The sequence below is a fragment of the Molossus molossus genome, unplaced genomic scaffold (genome assembly GCF_014108415.1).
Source record: "Molossus molossus isolate mMolMol1 unplaced genomic scaffold, mMolMol1.p scaffold_m16_p_13, whole genome shotgun sequence".
NCBI classification, from domain to species: domain Eukaryota; kingdom Metazoa; phylum Chordata; class Mammalia; order Chiroptera; family Molossidae; genus Molossus; species Molossus molossus.
Window position 1 is genome coordinate 20,297,806 of NW_023425348.1, and position 20,645 is coordinate 20,318,450.

Sequence of the window (20,645 nt, forward strand, 5' to 3'; positions counted from 1 at the left end):
ATCAAAACAGCCTGGTACTGGCACAAGAATGGGCATATAGACCAGTGGAACAGAACAGAGAACCAAGAAAAGGACCTAAGACATTATGGTCAATTAATAATTGACAAAGGAGGCAAGAGCATATAGTGGAGTTAAGACAGCCTCTTTAATAAATGGTGTAGGGAAAATTGGACAGCTACATGCAAAAAAAAAAAAAAGAAACTAGACCATCAACTTACACCATACACAAGAATAAACTCAAAATGGATAAAAGACTTAAATGTGACTCATGAATCCATAAAAATCCTAGAAGAAAATGTAGGCGCAAAATTTCAGACATGATACACAGCAGAATTTTCACTGATACATCACGTAAGGCAACAGAAACAAAGGAGAAAATGAACACATGGGACTACATCAAGCTCAAAGCTTCTGCACAGCAAAAGATACAATCATCAAAATGGAAAGGCAATCCACTGTATGGGAGAGCATAATTGCCAATGATATATCAGATAAGGGGTTAATTTCCAATATATATATAGAGAGTGCTCATACAACTCCACAAAAGGAAAATAAAGAACCCAATTAAAAAATGGGCAGAGGAACTAAGTAGAAACCTTTCCAAACAGGACTTACAAATGTCTTATAGACATATGAAGAAATGTTCAACATCGCTTATCAGCAGAGAGATGTAAATTAAAACAACAATGAGGTATTACCGCACAACTGTCAGAATGGCCGCATCAACAAATCATCAAACAAGAAGTGTCGGCGAGTGTGTGGAGAAAAGGGGACTCTAGTGTACTGGTGGTGGGAATGCAGACTGGTGCAGCCACTATGGAAAACACTATGGTGTTACCTCAGAAAGTTAAAAATTGAACTGCCATTTGACCCAGTGATCCCAATTCTAGGAATATACCCTAAGAAGCCTGAAACACCAATCAGAAAGAATATATGTACCCCCATGTTCATGCAGCACTATTTACAATAGCTAAGATCTGGAAATAGCCTAAGTGTCCATCAGTAGACGAGTGGATAAAAAAGCGGTGGTACATATACACAATGAAGTACTATGCAGCTGTAAGAAAGAAAGATCTCTTATCCTTTGAGACAACATGAAGGGACCTGGAGAGTGTTATGTTAAGTGAAATAAGCCAATCAAAGAAAACCAATGCACATGATCTCATTTATTTGTGGAATGTAATGAACAAAACAAGTTGATGAACAAAATAGATCCAGAGACATAGAAAGGAATATGGTCAGACTGACAAACTTCAGAGGAGGGGGGTGGGAGGGAGAAAGGGATTAGATAAACCAAAGAATTTATATGCATGTATGCATAACCAGTGGACACAGACAACAATGCTTGGGTGTGGGGCGGAACAGGGAGGAGGGAGTCTGGCGAGAAAAGTAGAAATATCTAACAAAAATAAATTAATTAAAACAAAAAAACCAACAGATAGCTCAGAGGTACAGCCTTTTGTTCTTTACATTTTTTCTTTCTTCCTTGCCTATAACATTGACATGATGGCTGGAGCTCCAGCAGTTACCATGTGACCATGAGGGTGAAAAAAATATATAAACTACATATGAAGGGTGGCTGAGCTGAGGGACAGAAGAAGTCTGGGTTACCAGTGGCACTGCATAATCATCAAAACAGTTTTTGACTGCCTACCTCAGAATTTCATATTATGCAAGAGTAAAATAAAGCCCATGATAGTTTAAATTATTATTTTTTTAGTAGTATTATTAGCTGCCCTTATTGACATTAATCTCTCTTACTGACAGTACTATCTCTTACTGACACAATAATGTGTCAGTTAAAAAACTTTAAGTTGATTGCATTGTTGATAAAGATAAAATTCCTAGCATGGCACACAATGCTCTTTGAGAATTGGTTCTAACTTATTTTTTCTAGCCTCAAATCCATTTTTCTTCTTTTTTCCCCCCATCCTATGCTTCAGATATATCAAAATACATAATTTATTTGTAAAAACTATTCCTCTGTCTGGGACGTTATCTTTTCTCTCTTTGCCTGGCAAAATGCTCCTTTTTCAAGATTAAAATTAAGTTATTTTCCCAGGGTTGATACACTTGATGTTCCTGTATAGTGTTCATTTCTCTGTGTTGTCACAGTACTTTATATGTTCTGCTACCATAGCAATTACCACTATATTTATTGACATTAATTGTTTGTATTACTCTCATTTCCAAAATAAGCTGTGAGATCTTTAGTGGTAGAGTACAATTAGATTTCACTGTATCTCCGCTTAGCCCAGAGCTAAGTACAACAAAGTACATGTGTTTGTTGAATACTTAAAGGTGCTGCCTGTCCTTTTCCTTTCTGAAACTTGGCCATTTTATTGTTAATTCTGTGTTACTATTTAAGGTATAAAAAATGTAGATGGATACCAAAGAATCAACTACAATCATATTTAAATTCTTAATTGGTTCCAGGTCTTAGATTATTGAATTATATCACTCTACACTTTCTCTTTATTTTTCCAGTCTCTCAAATATGAATTTGAAGCAAAATGTGAATAAATGCCAGAGTAAATGTGACACTAATTTGCTGAACCTAAATGTTAAATTTTCATTTTATTAAGCTATGTATTAGATCAATTTTTAAAAGATCAAAACATTGTAAGCCAGTATGTAGAATCAAACTTATGAAAATTCAAAATTTACTAACACAGCCAATAAAATACTCTTCAAATTAACCTAAACTAAATTGTATTATTTCATTTGGTTAAAGTCCTATTACTTAAAAAGTCCTATTACTAGTCTTTTTAGTTCGAATTTCTACTTTGTTTTTTCATTATTTTATTGTCTGTTCAAGTCAAATGCAATTATAACTTTCATTTTTATTTTCATATTGTTCTAGAAATTGGAATACCTGCTCTCCTCTGCTGTGAAAGAGGAATATGGGCACGCTGGAATTTTTCAGTAACTTCTTCAAACTTCTGCTTTCTTTGTTGAAGTATTTGTTCTCTAATTTGGTGTTCTTTTTCTTCTTGTTCTTTTAATTTCTCTTCAAAAGCTCTATATATAAAACATAAAGATAATAACAGAATTAGACAGTAAGTTTAAAAAATTTCAACACAGAAAATAGTTGCCAAACAATGCATTATATAATATATTAAAATTTTTTACTTACTTAGAAACAACACATTTAAAATTTTAAAAAAGCCCTTGGCAAAAAATTTAAATATCTTTGTAAGTGGTAATTTCAGAACTTTATCCAGGTCAAAGAGAAGTCTCTGCAATAAGGCTCTTTCTAATTTCCCATCTCTCAAGCCCTCCTATAGAAAAAAAAAATCTTTTCAAAAGAGCTACCTTATTTTCTGTAATGTGAAGAACTAATTCATCGGTGAAAAAAAGTCTTACAAATTATGGGGCAGTCAAGAAAATACTGTATATTTCTCTTTTTCTTTTAGACTAAAATTTTTAGATTGGCTGTCAAGTCTGAATTGTGCTAAAACTCCAGACAATTTACATAAACATCTTGATTTCTAGCCTCTCTTGCAAATGTAGAAGACTTGGCAACCCTGGACTTTTATTCACTTATGGCTATAAACATCTGTCTATAATTCTTACCATTCCCTACTTTTCTTAACATTCCCATTTTATTTATTTCTGATTGCCCCTAGGCACTTGAGTTTATGTTACCCAGTTTAAACTGTAGTTTAAACTGTTTCAAAGAATTAATTTGGTCTGTGGAAAATATATATGTGTGTTAATAATTATTTGCTAGATAATGAGAAAAATAAAAAAGCAAGCCTGGTAGAGAAACCTCCAAGGTGATCTCTTTTTGGAATGCATGGTGTTGGGGGGGTAGTTGGTAAGAACTAATCTTTTAAGATTTTTAGTGTCATTGGTCATTAGTAACTATCTTTCCAAAGATATCCACTGGTTGGGCTACTATTCCAGTCTAAATAACTGAGATTTGTGGAACTATACTTCTGGGCAGGAGGGCTATAGATTTTCAAGTGGTCTAACCCCTGTGGTAAATAGGAGGTAGTAGTGTAGTGCAATAGGTGGGAGAGAAGATTTTTACCTTCCCAAACAAACTCCTTCAAGAATCCCTCCATGTCAAGACAAGGAAGCCTACTTTCACCACTTGATTCAACATAGTACTGGAAGATTTCACAAAAACACTGTTAGAACTAATTAAACATATTCAGCAGGGTACAAAATCAACACAAAACCAGTTGTTTCTGTATACTAACAACAAACAATCTGGAAAGGAAATTTTAAAAAATTCCAATTACAATAGCATAAAAAGAATAAAATACTTAGGAACAAACTTAACCAAAGAGATGAAAGACTTGTACACCAAAACTACAAAACATTGCTGAAAGAAATTAAAGAACATACACAAATAAATGGAAAGACATCTTATGTGAATGGATTGGCAGACTTAATATTAAGTTGTCAATACTACCCAAAGTGACAATCCTTATCAAAATCCCACTGACTTTTTAAAAAAATCTTGGAAACAGAAAAATCCATCCTAAAATTCATATGTAATCTCAAGGGACCCCAAATAATCAAAACATTCTTGAAAATGAACAATGACAAAAGTCTTATACTTTCTGATTTAAAAACTTCCTAAAATCTATGGTAATCAAAGCAATGTAGTACTGGCATAAAGACAGATGCATAGACTAATGGAGTAGAGAGCCCAGAAATAAACCCTTGCAAGGTCAAATGATTTACCACAAGGGTGCCAAAACCATTCACTGAGAAAAAGGTAGTTTTTTCAGCTAATAATGTTAGAAAATTGGGTATTCATATATAAAATGAACTCAAAATGGATCAAAGACTTAAAGGCAAGAGCTAGAAGAAACATTTGAGAACAGATTCACTGGATTTGGGTAATTTCTTGGATATGCCACCAAAAACATAGGCAATGAACAAAAAAATAAATTGGATTTCATCAAAAGTAAGAGGTTTTATGCACAAAGAACACTATCAAAAGTGAAAAACAACCCAGGGAATGGAAGAAAATATTTTCAAACATATCATCTGATAAGCAATTGATATCAAGAATATATAAAGTACTCTGATTCAACAACAAAAGTAACCCAATTAAACAATAGGCAAAGGACTTAAATAGATATTACTCCAAAGAAGATACACAAATACCAACAAGCAACATGAAAGTGTGCTCAACATCACTAATCATCAGGAAAATGCAAATCAAAACCACAGTGAGATACCAACTTCACACACCGCTTTCCTCTGGTAACTACCATACTGTTGTCTGTGTCAATAAGTTTTTGTTTGTTTTCTTATTTGTTGCTTTCAGTTTTATATCCTACATGAGTCAAATCATATGGTTCTTGACTTCTTATGTCTGACTTATTTCACTTAGCATGATATTCTGAATATCCATCCACGTTGTTGCAAATGGTAGTATTTTAACCTTTTATGGCTGAGTAGTATTCCATTGTGTACATGTGCCACATCCTCTATCGAACGACACTTCATTTGTTTCCATGTCTGGGCCAACATGAATAATACTGCAGTGAACATAGGGGAGCATCTATCTTTGCATCTACATACATACAGAAAATCTTACAACTCAAAAAGAATGACTCAATAAAAAATAGCCAACAGCCCTGGCTGGTTTGGCTCAGAGGTAGAGTGTCAGCCCGCGGACCAATGAGTTGTGGGTTCGATTCCGGCCAAGGGCATGTACCTCGGTTGCGGTTCGTCCTTAGCCCTGGTCCGGGTCGTGTGAGAGGCAATCAGTCGATGTGTCCCTCTCACGTCAATATTTCTCTCTCTCTTCCTTTCTCTCTTTTTCCCTCCCTCCCACTCTATCTGAGGATAAATAGAAAAATATCCTTGGTTAGGATTAAAAAAAAAAAAAAGACAACATAGTTGAACAGAAACTCCACAAAAATCATATAGGAATGGCTAATCAAGGGAATTGCAAATTAAAATCATTTCATACTTACTATATGGCTAAAATTATAAAGATACTGAGTGGAAGGTTATGATGTGACTAGAACTCATGTACATTGCCAGTGTGTATATAAAATGGTCAGCTCCTTTGGAAAACTCCTGGACAGCTTTATTATTGGACAAACATACACACCCTAAGAACTAGTAATTCTTTTAGGTATTTACTTAGGAGAAATGAAATATGTCCACAAAGAGACTGTCTTACTTACTGATTCTATCCTGTTGTAGCACTTCAGCTTGAACTATCTTTCAGCCAGCATCTTTATTAATACCCCCAAATTAGAACACCCTAACGTCCATGAATAGAACAGATAAACAAATCATGGTATAACCTTACAATAGAATATCACTTGGCAATAAAAAGGAATGAATGACTGACATATGTAATGACAAGGATAAATCTCAATATTAATTTAAAAAAATCAGAAACAAAAGTGCAAAAACAGGCAAAACAGAGTGGAGACAGACTGCAAAGCATTTGAAGGCATATGCAAGGAAATGACAATGACAGACCATGGAGTAAGCTCCATTTTACTGGAAGTGAGAATATGAGGGATGAACAGAGAAATTATAATAAGATAAATGGATTGTGGTGCAGTCTTAGAATTGCTGAATTCAAGGTACTAGGCATAGTAACATGGAAAGGCTGCAGGTATAGATCAGATTGAGATGCCTGAACCTGAGATTTTGAAGAGTAATTGCTGAATGGCACTGAATGAGTGAAGTTCAAGAAAATCACTGGTCACCAGGTTGGATGGATGGTCTATAAAAACATTTAAATGACAAAGAATGATTGCTGGAATAGTGGTAAGGAGACAAAAAGAGTCACGTGCTAAAACTTTCAAGGAATGACATAGAGGATCTACAGATGACAGCAATAAGGAGTGAGAGGTAGTGGCGAGTGGTATAGGTAGATGGCATGTGCTTTAAACGAGCTGGAGGATTTGCCCTGGCCGGTTTGGTTCAGCAGTTAGAGCGTTGGCCTGTGGTCTTGAGAGGCCCGGGTTCGGTTCCCGCTAAGGGCATGTACCTCGGTTGCAGTTTGTCCCTGGCCCTGGTTGGGTCGTGTGGGTGGCAGCCAGTTGATGTGTCCTTTTCACGTTGATGTTTGTCTCTCTCTCTCTCTCTTCCTCTCTCTCCCTCCCACTCTATCTGAACAAAAAAATGAAGCAATGTCCTCGGGTGAGGATAAAAAAAAAAAAAAAAAAAAAAAGAGCTGGAGGATTTAAAAAAGAGGGAGAACAATGGTTAGAAGCAACAGTGAAGAGGACTAATGACTCCTTATAACTCATCCCTTTCTGTCTCAAATATCTACTAGTCTCTTCACAGTCTCCACAATTTCACCTTCTACCTTCGTTCACATTCTTTATCACAGAGAAACACAGAAGTTGTAAGCAGAAAATCTGTCACATATAAAAAAAAATTTGCTTGCATCCATATTTACCTCAATTTGAGGTTCAAGGGACAGTTTCTAATACAATCACATATCTTCAACTGCTTTAAGTCATAATTTTTTTTGAGGGGGTAAACAGTTTCCATTTACCTTCTCCCAAATACATATGGCTAAGTATTTACATAATTGACTTTTGTATTTTGGACAGGGGACACAATCAGGAGTCTAAGGACTGATTTAGAAAGTTTTGGGGAAGGCTGCCAGCAAAGGAAAATTCATCACTATATATAACATGACCTGTGAAAATGGAATAATAACAGTAATCATTATTACAAATGGTAACTATGGCTAGACATTGTATATACTAAGCATTTTATATGCAGTACCTTGTTTTCTCCCACACAGTTCTCTGAGTTGAATATCAGATGAAAAAACTGACTCTTAGAAAGGTAAGTAACTTTTTCAAGGTCACACAATCACTCAGTGGAAGAACTGGGAGTCTAAATTAGGCAGTGTGATTCTGCCAGGTTTTTAACAACTACACTATACACTATGTTACAGCCTTTTCGTAATTTTTCTCGTTTTCCAAAGTACTTCTATCTCCAACATCCACACATAACAAAATTTCCCATTGAACCCTATTATTATAAAGCTTAACCTGATTATATGCATCTCACTAAATTATAATTATCTATTTACTTTTCCGTATTGCTTATTAGACTGTACATATCATAAGAAGGACAGACTTCCGGTCAAGATGGCGGCGTAGGTAAACGCGGTATAGCGTCCTCCCACAAACACATCAAAGTTACAACTAAACTACAGAACAACCATCATTCAAAACCGCCTGAAATCAAGCTGAATGGAAGTCCTACAACTACGAAATTAAATCAGCAGCCACATCCAGACTGATAGGAGGGGCAGCGGCGCAAGAGGCGGCGGCGGCGAGACGGGCTGGTCCTTCCTGAGGACTGAGGGGTCCCCGTCCCACACCAGGTGCCCCGCTTAGGGTTCCAGTGCCAGGAAGAGAAGTCCCCATAACTTCTGGCTGGAAAAACCAGCGGAAACTGAGGCTCAGGGAAGCTGAAGCGGCTGGAGCCCCAGGAAGCTCCCTAAAGGGCCGGCGCACGGACTTATCGGACTCTCTCCCTCTAAGCTCGGAGGGGAGGCAGCTCGAGGGGTGCCAGAGACATACAGGGAAGAACTGAGCTGTTTGGCACTGGAGCGAGGGCTGGAGAGGGGGCTTTCTCAGGGACAAACGTGCTGTAAGAGGCCTTTGTTCCTTTGGTGAGCCCTTCCCGGGGCAGACAGTCTCCATACCTGGGAATCCAGCAACCTGGCTCACACTGGTAGCCCCGCCCTGCTGACTCCCTGAGGCCCCGCCCCACCCAACTTTCAAGCCCACCAAAGCTGTTGGCACTTGCTTAAACATAGGATTGGCCGGTCTTAGATCCTGCTTCAGGTTTTTCCTAAATTTCTTTCAAACAAGCAGCATCTGGTCTCAGCGAGCCCCATACCTACAGTAATACACTGAAACAAACACAGGGAGGCAGCCAAAATGAGGATACAAAGAAACAGGTCCCAAATGAAAGAACAGAACAAAACCCCAATAAAAGAACTAAGCGAAATGGAGATAAGCAACCTAACAGATACTGAGTTCAAAATACTGCTTATAAGGATGCTCAATGAACTTAGTGAGAACCTCAGTGAACTTAGTGAGGGCCTCAAGAGCATAAAAAAGGACCAGTTAGAAATCATGGATACACAGTTAGAATTGAAGGAGGCATTAACTAAAATAAAGAATAATTTACACAGCTTCAATAATAGAGTATGCAAATCCAAGGAGCAAACCATCGATTTGGAATATAAGGAAGCAAAAAATCCCCAATCAGAACAGCAAAAAGAAAAAAGAATTCAAAAAAATGAGGATAGTGTAAGGAGCCTCTGGGACAACTTCAAGCGTGCCAACATTCGCATCTTGGGGGTGCCAGAAGGAGAAGAGAGAGAACAAGAAATCGAAAACCTGTTTGAAACAATAATGGCAGAAAACTTTCCTAACTTGGTGAAGGAAACAGACATACAAGTCCAGGAAGCACCGAGAGTCCCAAACAAGATGAACCCCAAGAGGCCCACACCAAGACACATCATCATCAAAATGCAAAAGATTCAAGACAAAGAGAGAATCTTAAAAGCAGCAAGAGAAAGGCAGCTAGTTACCTACAAGGGAGTTCCCATTAGGCTGTCAGCTGATTTCTCAAAAGAAACTTTGCAGGCCAGAAGGGAGTGGCAAGAAATATTCAGAGTGATGAAAACCAAGAACCTACAATCAAAATTACTCTATCCTGCAAAGCTGTCACTTAGAATCGATGGACATATAAAAACTTTCCCAGACAAGAAAAAGTTAAAGGAGTTCATCACTACCAAACCGTTATTATATGAAATGATGAAGGGTCTTTTTGAAGAAAAAGATAAAAGGTATGAACAAACAAAATGGCAATGAATATATATCTATCAACAATGGAATCTACAAACAAAATGAACAGGTAGAACAGAAACATTCTCATAGATACAGAGAACATTTTGTTGGTTGCCAGTTGGGAGGGGGTTGGGGGAATGGGTGAAAAAGGTGAAGGGATTAAGAAGCACAAATTCATTGCTAGACTGACAAACCTCAAAGGGAAAGGGGTTGGGGGGTTGGGAAGAAATAAACCAAAGAATTTATATGCATAACCAATGGACACAGACAATAGTGCAGGGAAAAGGTGGGAGGGGGGCGGGAGTGGGGAGGAGGGGGTCAAATGGGGGAAAAATGTGGAACATCTGTAATACATTTTACATCCAACAATAGATTTGAAAGAAAAAAAAGGACAGCGTCTGTGTTAGCACATAGCATAGTGATTGGAAAATAGCAGGCATCCACAGAATTGTTGAATGAAATAATTAACTGCATTTTAACTGTCTCATGAGACTCTTAAGTTCATTGAGGGCTAGGACTTTTAATTTATAAAATTCCTGGGCCTAACTCAAAGGGTTGCATCTGGTAGATGCTTAATAAACAACAGTTGAATGGATTCTTGACCATATGTTAACTTCAAATAAATCAGAGCACTTTTAAAATTAGTTTTCTATTATTCTGACTTAATAATAATTTATCTTCTGAGAATATAACAATAAGTAACACAGATATGTCTATGTAGTTATTTATAATCTAGTGAGGCGAACTAACAAACCCAAGTAAACAAAGAATTACTAACTGTCATAAGTGCTTTGAAGTAAAGAAACTCTAGTCTGAGATAGGAAACCAAGGGAACTGACATTAAATAAGGCAAACGGAATAGTTCTCTGGAGACATGATATTTAAACTAACATTTTCAGAATAAGGAGGCCAGTCATGAAAAAACTGGGGGTGGGATGGGGGCAGTGGGGGAAGTGCTCTAGGCAGAAGAAACAGCATGCAAAAAATTTTTTTTATCATGTTTGAGAAATTGAGAAAATACTACCAGTTCAGCAATTTTGCCAACAAGGAATGATGGATTTCCAAAGCTAAGAGGTAACACGTTCCTTGATATAATCAGAATTATCATCACTAGTATTTAATATTGTTCCACAGTGTAGGCAGACAGTAATAATAATATCACACAGTACTTTCCAGGACCATAAGAAATAAAGCCTGTGCTAGACTGAATCAAATTAAGCCAGGTATGGAATCCACTCCTAAACTCAATGATAGGCTCAATAATACAAATTTAAATAAGCAATTAATTGTAGTGATAATTAATATAGCTCTTTGCTTATTCACTTAATGACTAGTTACTGATTTTCTTTTATGCTATTAGTGCTTGGCACTATAGTCATTGCTGTGGGAATAGAAGGATCTAATGACAAAAATGAGAAAGATAGAAATCAGAGTTAGAAGAGTATTTTGCTATTTCCCATTAACCCTGGAGTTAGTCTTTTGCCTAGAATTGGAAGAGTATTTTGCTGTTTCCCATTAACCCTGGAATTGGCCTTTTCCCTAGAAAAAACATGGTCTGCCTTAGCAACTTAAATTTTTTAAAATTTATTTTTCATAAAAATTGTATATACTTAAGGTGTACAAACATGGTTTTGCTATCTGTATACATTGTGAAATGAATACCAAAATCAAACTAATTAACATATCCATCACCTCCCATAGTTACTGTTTTGTTTGTGTGTGTGTGATGAGAATATTTGAGCTCTACCCTCTTAGCAAATTTCCAGTATATAATACATTATTATTAACTATAGTGACCATGCTGTATGTTAGATTTCCAGAACTTATTAATCTTATAACTGAGAGTTTGTACCATTTGATCAATATTTCTCCTTTTCTCCCACCCTTTTCCCTCAGCCTCTGGTAATCACCATTCTACTGTTACTATGAGTTAAACTTTTTTTTTTTTTTTTTTAGATTTGACATATGAGATCATGTCTATGTGTGTTGGATTTATTTCACTTAGCGTAATGTCCTCCAGGTTCATTCCTTCTGTTGCAAATGGCAGGGTTTCCTTCTTTTTAAAGGCTGAATAATATTCCATAATGTGTGTGTGTAATTTTATTTATCTATTTATCTGTTGACATTTAGATTGTGTCAATATTTTGGGTACTGTTAATAATGTGCCTTAGCAAGTTTTGAAGGGTCTGTTTAACATGACCAGTTCTACCTCATGAAACATGTAGACCATCTTGGCTCAAAGTGAATCACCTCATCAAATAATGGCCACAAGTCAAGTATAAGTCCTTCGTATTTATTCTACGGGTATATTTTTTTCTGCTTTATGGGTAACTCCAAACTCTATCATTCTCACTAATAGATAATGCAGCTACCACTACTTCATGTTCACCAAATAATTCATTCCATGATTCTCTAGGTAATTTTTTTCTGCCTTTAGGATATTTAAAGGAACCTTTTATTATAGATTTTAGTGATTTTTCCCAAGTCCTTGTCCCTCATCTGTTATTTGGTAGTGTTTCCTCTTTTTATTTGGGCAATTTTCCCGATTCTGTTCTTTTCTCTCTTATTCTGTAAGTTAGTTACATAGAAATTTTGTCTAATTACCTGTATATGCTTACATCATATTGTTTTAAAAATGTCTAAAGGCTCCTTTTGGGATTTTTACTTCTTAAAATTTATTTCAATTTCTTCTCTTCATGAAGTCACATTTAATCTATTACCATATCTAAAATTTAATGGTAAAATAAAATAATTTTTTCTCCTGATATTATGTTTCATCATTGGTAATCAACTATGCTTGTTGAGAGAATACATGCCTGTTCATTTATTTATCACATGATCGTTCTAAAATTGAAAATGAAAAACAATGTAGAAAATAAGTTAGTTTACTTCTTTTGTGTGTGTGTGTGTATCTTAAAATTACTTGGTCTACAAAGGAGCATGTTAGAAAGTTACTTGAGAATGTGTTCCAGCAAATTATGGTATAGGACAAAATGAAAAAAGGAATGGTATGGGAGGCAAGGGACTGTGGCTCCAACTCCAAAGAACAATGAAGGGAAGTCCCAGGATGCCAGTGTGCATCAGGCCTAATAGGTAAATAGTACCTACTGATGAAAGAAAGAGGTCTTAAAGGCAAACAAAAGGGACTCTATTATATAGACACTGAATAAAAGAATGGAAAACTTGAGAATGTGGTAAAAACATACAAGAAAAATACTGGCAAATAAGCAAAAAAAAAAAAGTAAAAAAAAAAAATGACTGTGATTTTCAGCAATTAATGGAAATAAACTTGGTGCTATGAACATTTTCCTTTGAGTACTACTAGGGATAGAACTGACACTGTCAAAGCATAACTGGCAAATAATGGAAGGAGACTGTCTCTAGGAAAAAATACTTTAAAAAAGCCCACAATAACCAACAAATCTGTGACCATAATGTGAGTGGATAGTGTAAACTTAAATGTAAAGCATAAATAGATAGATAATAATAATGCCAAAACGACCATAATAATATATATTTTAAAATTCATTAGCATATAAATAATTTGACCCTTTTTAAAAGGGAAACTATAGAGACAAAAAGATTAATGTTTAAAAAAGAAATTTTTATATGTCTTTACATAGCATTGTAGGATAACAGAAAATAAAATATAATAAAAGTGTATTGGGAATATACTGCCTTTTAGAATTTTTTTTTTTTATCCTCACCCGAGGACATTTTTCCATTTTTTGTTCAGGTAGAGTGGGAGAGAGAGAGAGAAAAACATCGACGTGAAAGGGACACATCGAGTGGCTGCCACCCGCACAACCAACCAGGGCCAGGGACAAACCGCAACTGAGGTACATGCCCTTAGCGGGAACCGAACCCGGGTCCCTCTGGAGCGCAGGCCGACACTCTAACCGCCGAGCCAAACTGGCCAGGGCCTGCCTTTTAGAATTTTAAACCAAAATTTCCCTTTTATATTTCCTACATCAAAATTCACATAAGTGTTTGATGAGAGAAGACACATATAGAGCCTATTATTTAACAGAGCAGGTCAGTTACTAGAGAAGACAAATATAGAGCCTATTATTTCACAGAGCAAGTCAATTGGAGCCTGGACGGTGTGGTTCAGTGGTTGAGCATTGAGCTATGCACCAAGAGTTTACTGGTTCGATTCCTGGTCAGGGCACATGCCCAGGTTGTGGGCCCAATCCCCAGTGGGGGCATGCAGGAGGCGGCCAATCAACGTTCTCTCTCATTAATGTTTCTATCTCTCTCTCCCTCTCCCTTTAAAAATCAATAAAGAAAAAAGAAAGTAAAAAAATAAAAAACAGAATGGACAAATATTTATTAATCAACAAAATAAATAAGCTTAACAGGAAAAGAAGCATTATGTGACAGACACCATGATAATTATTTTTACATGTGTTCTCAACTATTCCCAATATTACCTTTTTTGTTCTACATAACAGTCCCTTGAAATAGATGGTAGTAATTCAAATAATTAATGACAAACTGAGACTTAAAGAGATTAAATAACTTGCTCTAACCCATGAAGCTGGAACTTTAACCTAGATCTCTAACTCCAAAGCCCATGATCTTTTCCACATATGACTATTCATCTTTATTGAACATTTATCATGTGCGTTTTATAGGCTTCAGGAGCCAAAAGGTAGGAGAAAAACAAAAGCACACAAATACAAAACAAAAATAAGTTTTATTAAATAATTTCAAGTACACCAGACAATGAAAGAGTTAATATACAAAGAAATATACGTCAGAAAAAAATTATAGGCAAACAATTTTGTATTCCCCACATGGGATTTGCAACATATACCTAATGATGTAGTTAATAAATTCTAGGGCTTTTCTGCCATTTGGGTATTGTAGAACTATGGACAAGGTAGCAAAATCAACAATAAAAAATGGCCCAACTATTCTGAGTTAAAAATATATCTAATTACGAAAATCTTGAAAAATGTTATTTAGTGATTGGATGGTTTGCATTTTTACTTTATTTTCCAGCTCATACTAGAGAACATTTTTTATGGCAATCATTTATAAAATTTTTTTTCTTACATTTCCACTATTATCATATTCCCCCCACCCCTCCATTTTTCTGATTCAATGAATGAGGATGGTTCATGCAGAAAAAGAATATAGAAATAAATAATAAACTAAAATCTCTATTAGAGACTAAATATTAATTGGTAATCTTTTAAATTATCATGAAATGATACAAAAATGAAGAAGATAATACATTTTACAGTCATTTTAAGAAATGTATATGAGCCCTGGCCGGTTTGGTTCAGTGGTTAGAGCGTCAGCTTGTGGTCCAGAGAGACCCGGGTTCAGTTCCCGATAAGGGCACGTACCTTGGTTGCAGTTTGTCCCTGGCCCTGGTTGGGTCATGCGGGTGCAACCACTTAATGTGTCCCTTTCATGTCGATGTTTCTCTCTCTCTCTCTCTCTCTCTCTCTCTCTCTCTCTCTCTCTTCTACTCTCTCTCCCTCCCACTCTATCTGAACAAGAAATGGAAAAATGTCCTTGGGTGAGGATTAAAAAAGAAAAGAAACGTATATGACACTGTAATCAGTTCTATAACAGAAAAAGATGATTATGGTCACAGCCAATAATCTAGATACTAGACTACCATGTTTGTGCTTTAGGTAATAAACAATTATGAAATATAAAAGCCACATAAATCTTGATCAATGTTTTATAGATATAGCATTTCATGACTTAGATTTATAAAATGCTAAAAAGTAGAGGAACCATTAATTTATAACGACTTTCAACATCTACACTCTGAATAAGATACAATTACTTACTTTTTTCTCCGGTTTGACTCCACAAAATATTTACGTGCTCGATTTCGACATATTTTTTGTTGCTGTAGTAATATTTGGCGCTCTTCTTCAAAATTTTTCTCTAGCTGGATTTTCATATTTCTAATGATAGAATAAAGTTAAGGGCAATGGTTTATGTCTTTAGTGAAAGAGTGTCAGTGCTATATGATAAATACAATTATAGCCTCACATTAATGACATAATGATCTTTTGTGGAATAATTAATATGTGTACACATTAGTGTTAGCATATGACCAGCAAATGTTTTATGTAAAAAAAATTCTGACTTGGTATTGGAATTGAAGATATATCTCATTTTCTCTGGAAAAAAAAAATTACTTTTAGATATCGTGAGCTCAGATAAGGAGACTGTGTATCATTTCATTTATTACACAGATATTTGAGTACTGATGAACAAGTTACTATCTTAGGCATATATACAGGAAAATGAAGGTTATATTTTACTAATAGACAGTAGATGAACTATACTTTTCAGCAGATTTTAGGATCCTTTCAGTATTAATATAAAAAACTTTATATATTTCAGAACAATCATATTTATTTGAAATTTTGGGTGTTTGAAACTTTGCTAATGGGAGCTTATTCATTCTCAATTATATTGCTATTTAACCAACTTTGTACCATTGACCATAATTTGTCATTTTATTATAAAAGTTTGCACCACCTCAACACATATACCCCACTCCCACAGATTTTTAAAGTTTTTTTTTTGAAGGATTTATAAAAATGAAACAAAAGGGAAGGAAATCTTGTTCTTTGCTAGCACAGAAATACCTAAAGATTTATCCTGTTATTCTCTAATATAGTACTTTATGAGGAGTCAGACTTCAACAAGACGGCTAGCTACTAAAAGCCACAACAAGGCAGTGGAGGGAAGTACTAGTTCCTTTCAGGGCACACAAGAGCAACAGTGATGGGGGGCAGGGGGAGAATTGCTTTGTCTCACGTGAAGCAAGCCAATTCTCTTTGTTCAACAAGGTTGAGAGCTCATTGTAAGAACATAAAGAAAATCACAAATGTCATGTTTGTAATCTTTTGACAATTATATATTCTTAAATTTAATCAAATGACTCCAAATTTACATGTATAAATATTTGTTTATATAAAAAAATTAAAAATGTGCATTATATACACATTTTTGCCTGCTGAATTATAAAGAACGTTGCTGCCTTTCATTTTTTCAAAGTATGCTCTTCAAGTTTAGAAAATATTAAATGGTTGGTTAAATATTTGTTTTTCCTACAAGCTGTAATGTATAGGTAAGATATTTCCAAAAGAATCACTGTTAAATACCTGTTCAAAGGAAGGTAATTTTTAAATTCTTAACATTAAAAAACAAACAAAACCAAGAATACTATGGGCTGTAGAATTAAGTAACACATAATGATAATGTAAAAACAGTCTAATCTACTTAACCTTATCCTCATTTCTCCCTCCCAATTTAGCCTTTCTCCAACTGGAGTTCCTTTAGGTTGTTTTAACTGTTACCATAAAAAACAACTATATATCATACAACCCATATTACTGCCACATTTATTACAGCTATCCTGATTCTTTTTCTTTTCTGTAACCTCTTCTATAGCTTTGGCTCAGGCATTCTAAATCTTGCCTGGACTCACTCAGTAGTCTTCTAACTCATCTCTTCACTTCTAAACTTGTCATCCTCTCTTAAAGCCAGCTAATTACAAATATGATTGGGTATTTCATTCTTTGTTGTTCTCCAAAAGCTCCTATCATATTTATGACAAATTCCAAATTTCAAGCTTTCTTGGAAAAGCTTGCTGTAATTTTAAACATTATTTCTTAACATGTCCCTGCATGAATCCTATGATCAGCCACACAAGGATACTTACTAACAGAACATGCCATGATGTATCATGCCACTATCTCTTGGCACATGCTTGGCTAACTTGATTCATCCTTTCAGGGTGCAAAGAACCAAGGATGTTGGTGAGAGAATATGTGCAGGTAATCAAGAATAGGGTATAAATTGGGTAGGGAATAAAGAGACAAAGTGGGTGCTAGGATAAAACTGGAAGGGAAAAAGACTGGAGATACTTATGAGAAAAAAGAGGCATAATGTGAAGGGTACATGAGACAATTCACTTAAGCTCATTTTAATTAGCAGAACATTATAAAATTTTGTTCTTTTATAGCACTTAAGAGTCAAGAAATTTTGACTCAAATAGCTGGATGTCTGTCAGTACTGGCTTCATATTTGAAAATCACATGTAGAAATTTTAGCAAGTTACTTGATTTTTTAAAAGACTACAGATCTTTCATTTTTTCTCATTTAGTCATTCATTCAAATAAATTTGAGCATTACAGATACAAAGAAAATCCAAATTAATATTTATAAAAGGTGCTTAAGTGTTACTTCAACTAGTAACATGACATTCTTGATCTGGTGTCATAGTCTTTATTAAAAAATAATTCCTTTATTCCACTGAAATATATATACACACTAAATAATTCCTTTGTTCCATTGAAATATATACACACACTATATATTTTATATATACTAACAAAAATAGATATGTAGATACATATTTATATAAATAGATACTAGGAAAAACTGTTGGGTTTTATCAAAGCCCCTTGGGCATCTATTAAAACGATCATTTACAGCTTTTCAAATTTCAACCATATGTTTAGTATTTAAGTATATTTTTAGTAATATATAGCTTTATAGGAAGCCATCATTACAATTTGGGAATTAAGTCTTTTTGGTTTTGTTCATTCGTGGTACTGCTAAATTTCTTTGATGGTTCTATCAACATTCACGCCACATAAAATTAAAAGAATTCAGTCTATGACCATTTCATTAATGAAAATGATGGAAATACATACTTTTTCAATGAACCATTTACAATGCTTCCCTATTTTTAAATTTAGAGATAAATCAGGGTCAGAGTAATAGGAGTTTAGTGTCCATGAAAATACAGTGTCAAGGGGACAGAATCAAATCCATACTGAGAACAATATTGCTTATTTCAGATCCATCTTTGAGAGGACTGGTTTTGGGGAGTAGCAAAGGCAAAAGCCAGAGTGGGGTCAATAGTGAACAGATAAGAGGATCTAGAAGGAGCTATTGCAGGCTAACATTCTGAGAACTTAGCCAAAGAAAGAAAAAACAAAAGGGATAGAAGCTTGAGGAAAGCATGATAAGAGGAGAGCTATTTTAACAAATATGAAGCACTGTACATATACCTTCTTCACTAGATTTTTATCCTAGAACAGAGACTGCCAAAAAGCAGGCACTAAATTAGTTTGTCAACTTGCTGTTAAAATGGCAACATTCCAGAAGTAGAAGATAATGTGGATAAAACCGGGTAAGACACTCTGTTCCCTGACACCATCACTCTCAACCAAGTCCTTTGAGAGTACGAAGGTTAAATGCTAATTATCGTAACATTCTCTAAAAGAATAAACATGGTCTACATATTTTAAAAATTAAACTCTCACTTTTTGAATTTTCTACAATGCAATCAACAGCTACATCAAAGGTGAGCTCGACCAATTCTTGGGGAAAGGTCAGTGATAATCCGGCATGAAGCACCCAGGTCCTTTGCTTCTTCTGTTCTCTCTGCTGTCTCTCTGACAACAGATTGGAAAGCAAAACAAAACACCCAACTGCACTAGGCTTTAGCAATTCTGGTAAAAGAATTAGCAATATGTTAGGTGAACCGTTAATACGCACTCTTTCAATATTGTAAAAGCATATGGCATAATTCCAGAAGGCAAGAAAACAATCTCCACCGAACACACAGTTTATGTATTTTAAAACTCGCAAATATTTCACACCTCAGTTGAAGAAGGGGGTGATACAGCAAGCTGCCGGGGGAAGAGGTCGTGGGATACAATGTATAATTTCAGGTCTAAGGGGGAGCAAGGACGGTGCTAAAGCAAACACCCGCACTAAGATGACTGGCTAGTTTCTATTACCCAGCGTCGGCGGTAACGGGAATCTGAGAAAAAAGATGGGCCCCGCTCCAGCACGCTACCCCGGCAGCCGGGCTGGGAAGGAAGGATACAGGTAAGCGCCAGCTCGGTGATGCCCGCCGCTCAACCGAGGGTTGAGGGGGGCTCTGTCGCGGGTGTCCGAGGATTCAGTGCCCAGTCTCGGGACTGCGCTCCGGACTCCGGGCCTCCCGGTCAGCATCCTTCACCGCAGCACCGCCTCCGGGCTCGCCCTTAGCGCCTCCCTCATGGCAGCTCCGGCTTCTTCCTTCTCCTCCTCGTCCTCCTCGGCCCCTCCCTACACTCGGTCTCCAAGGTCCTGAGTCACGGGCGCGGAAGGCTTGACCGCAGCAGCTCTGGTTCGCGCTCAGCGGCGTTGGTGGCGACCGCAGCTGCGGCGGCGAACTTGCCTGGCGATGGGAGAAGTGGTTGCGGCGACCCCACCGCCGCCGCCATCTTGACAACCAACCGACGCCGCGTCCTTCGCGACAGAAACCAGGGTATCGAGGCGGGGCGGGACAGGCGTCCGAGACAGCCAATCGGAGGCTCTGGCGGCCCCCGCCTGCTCCAAGTGCCCAGCTGGCGGCGGGTGGGAACTAGCATCTCCAGGGACCCGCGTTTTTGCAGGGGTGCCGAATTCAATTGTGCGTTAGAACCTGACGCAGTTCTGCCGTCCTTTTTATGAGATTTTTTTGTGGGGGTATTGAGAGTGATGAAAGACAGATGCAAAATCCCCAGATATAGGCACCGTGGGGATTCTAAAATGTTTTCCTCGGGATAATTCAGGGTAGAGTTGTTTCACTACCTATCCTGTTGTGTGGTTTGAGTATTAGGTCTTTTGGGGGCATCACTACCTGCAAACACCATCTCTTTTTAAAAAGCTTCTGAAATGGAAATGTGTTTTCTCTGCATTCTCTCGCCTACTCTCTACTTCTGCCATTCCCTCCGCAGGCGTCTTCCTGGCCATTTCCCTACATAAAGGGCTTACATTTCAAAGCCTCCTAATGGGGCC

The 20,645-nt window shown here is 36.6% G+C and overlaps 1 protein-coding gene across 1 annotated transcript in view; it reads right to left on the minus strand.

Moving 5' to 3' along the window:
• The window catches only part of CEP126 (centrosomal protein 126), a 78,799-nt gene extending 58,760 nt beyond the window's left edge, over positions 1-20,039 (minus strand). The window contains exons 1-3 of the mRNA XM_036258719.1: positions 19,708-20,039; positions 15,635-15,754; positions 2,876-3,021 (exon numbers count right to left, since the gene is read on the minus strand). Of these exons, the coding sequence (XP_036114612.1) occupies positions 2,876-3,021; positions 15,635-15,754; positions 19,708-19,835 (394 nt within the window). The 5' untranslated portion in view covers positions 19,836-20,039. The remainder of the gene's footprint in view (positions 1-2,875; positions 3,022-15,634; positions 15,755-19,707) is intronic.
• Between the last annotated feature and the right edge of the window lie 606 nt (positions 20,040-20,645).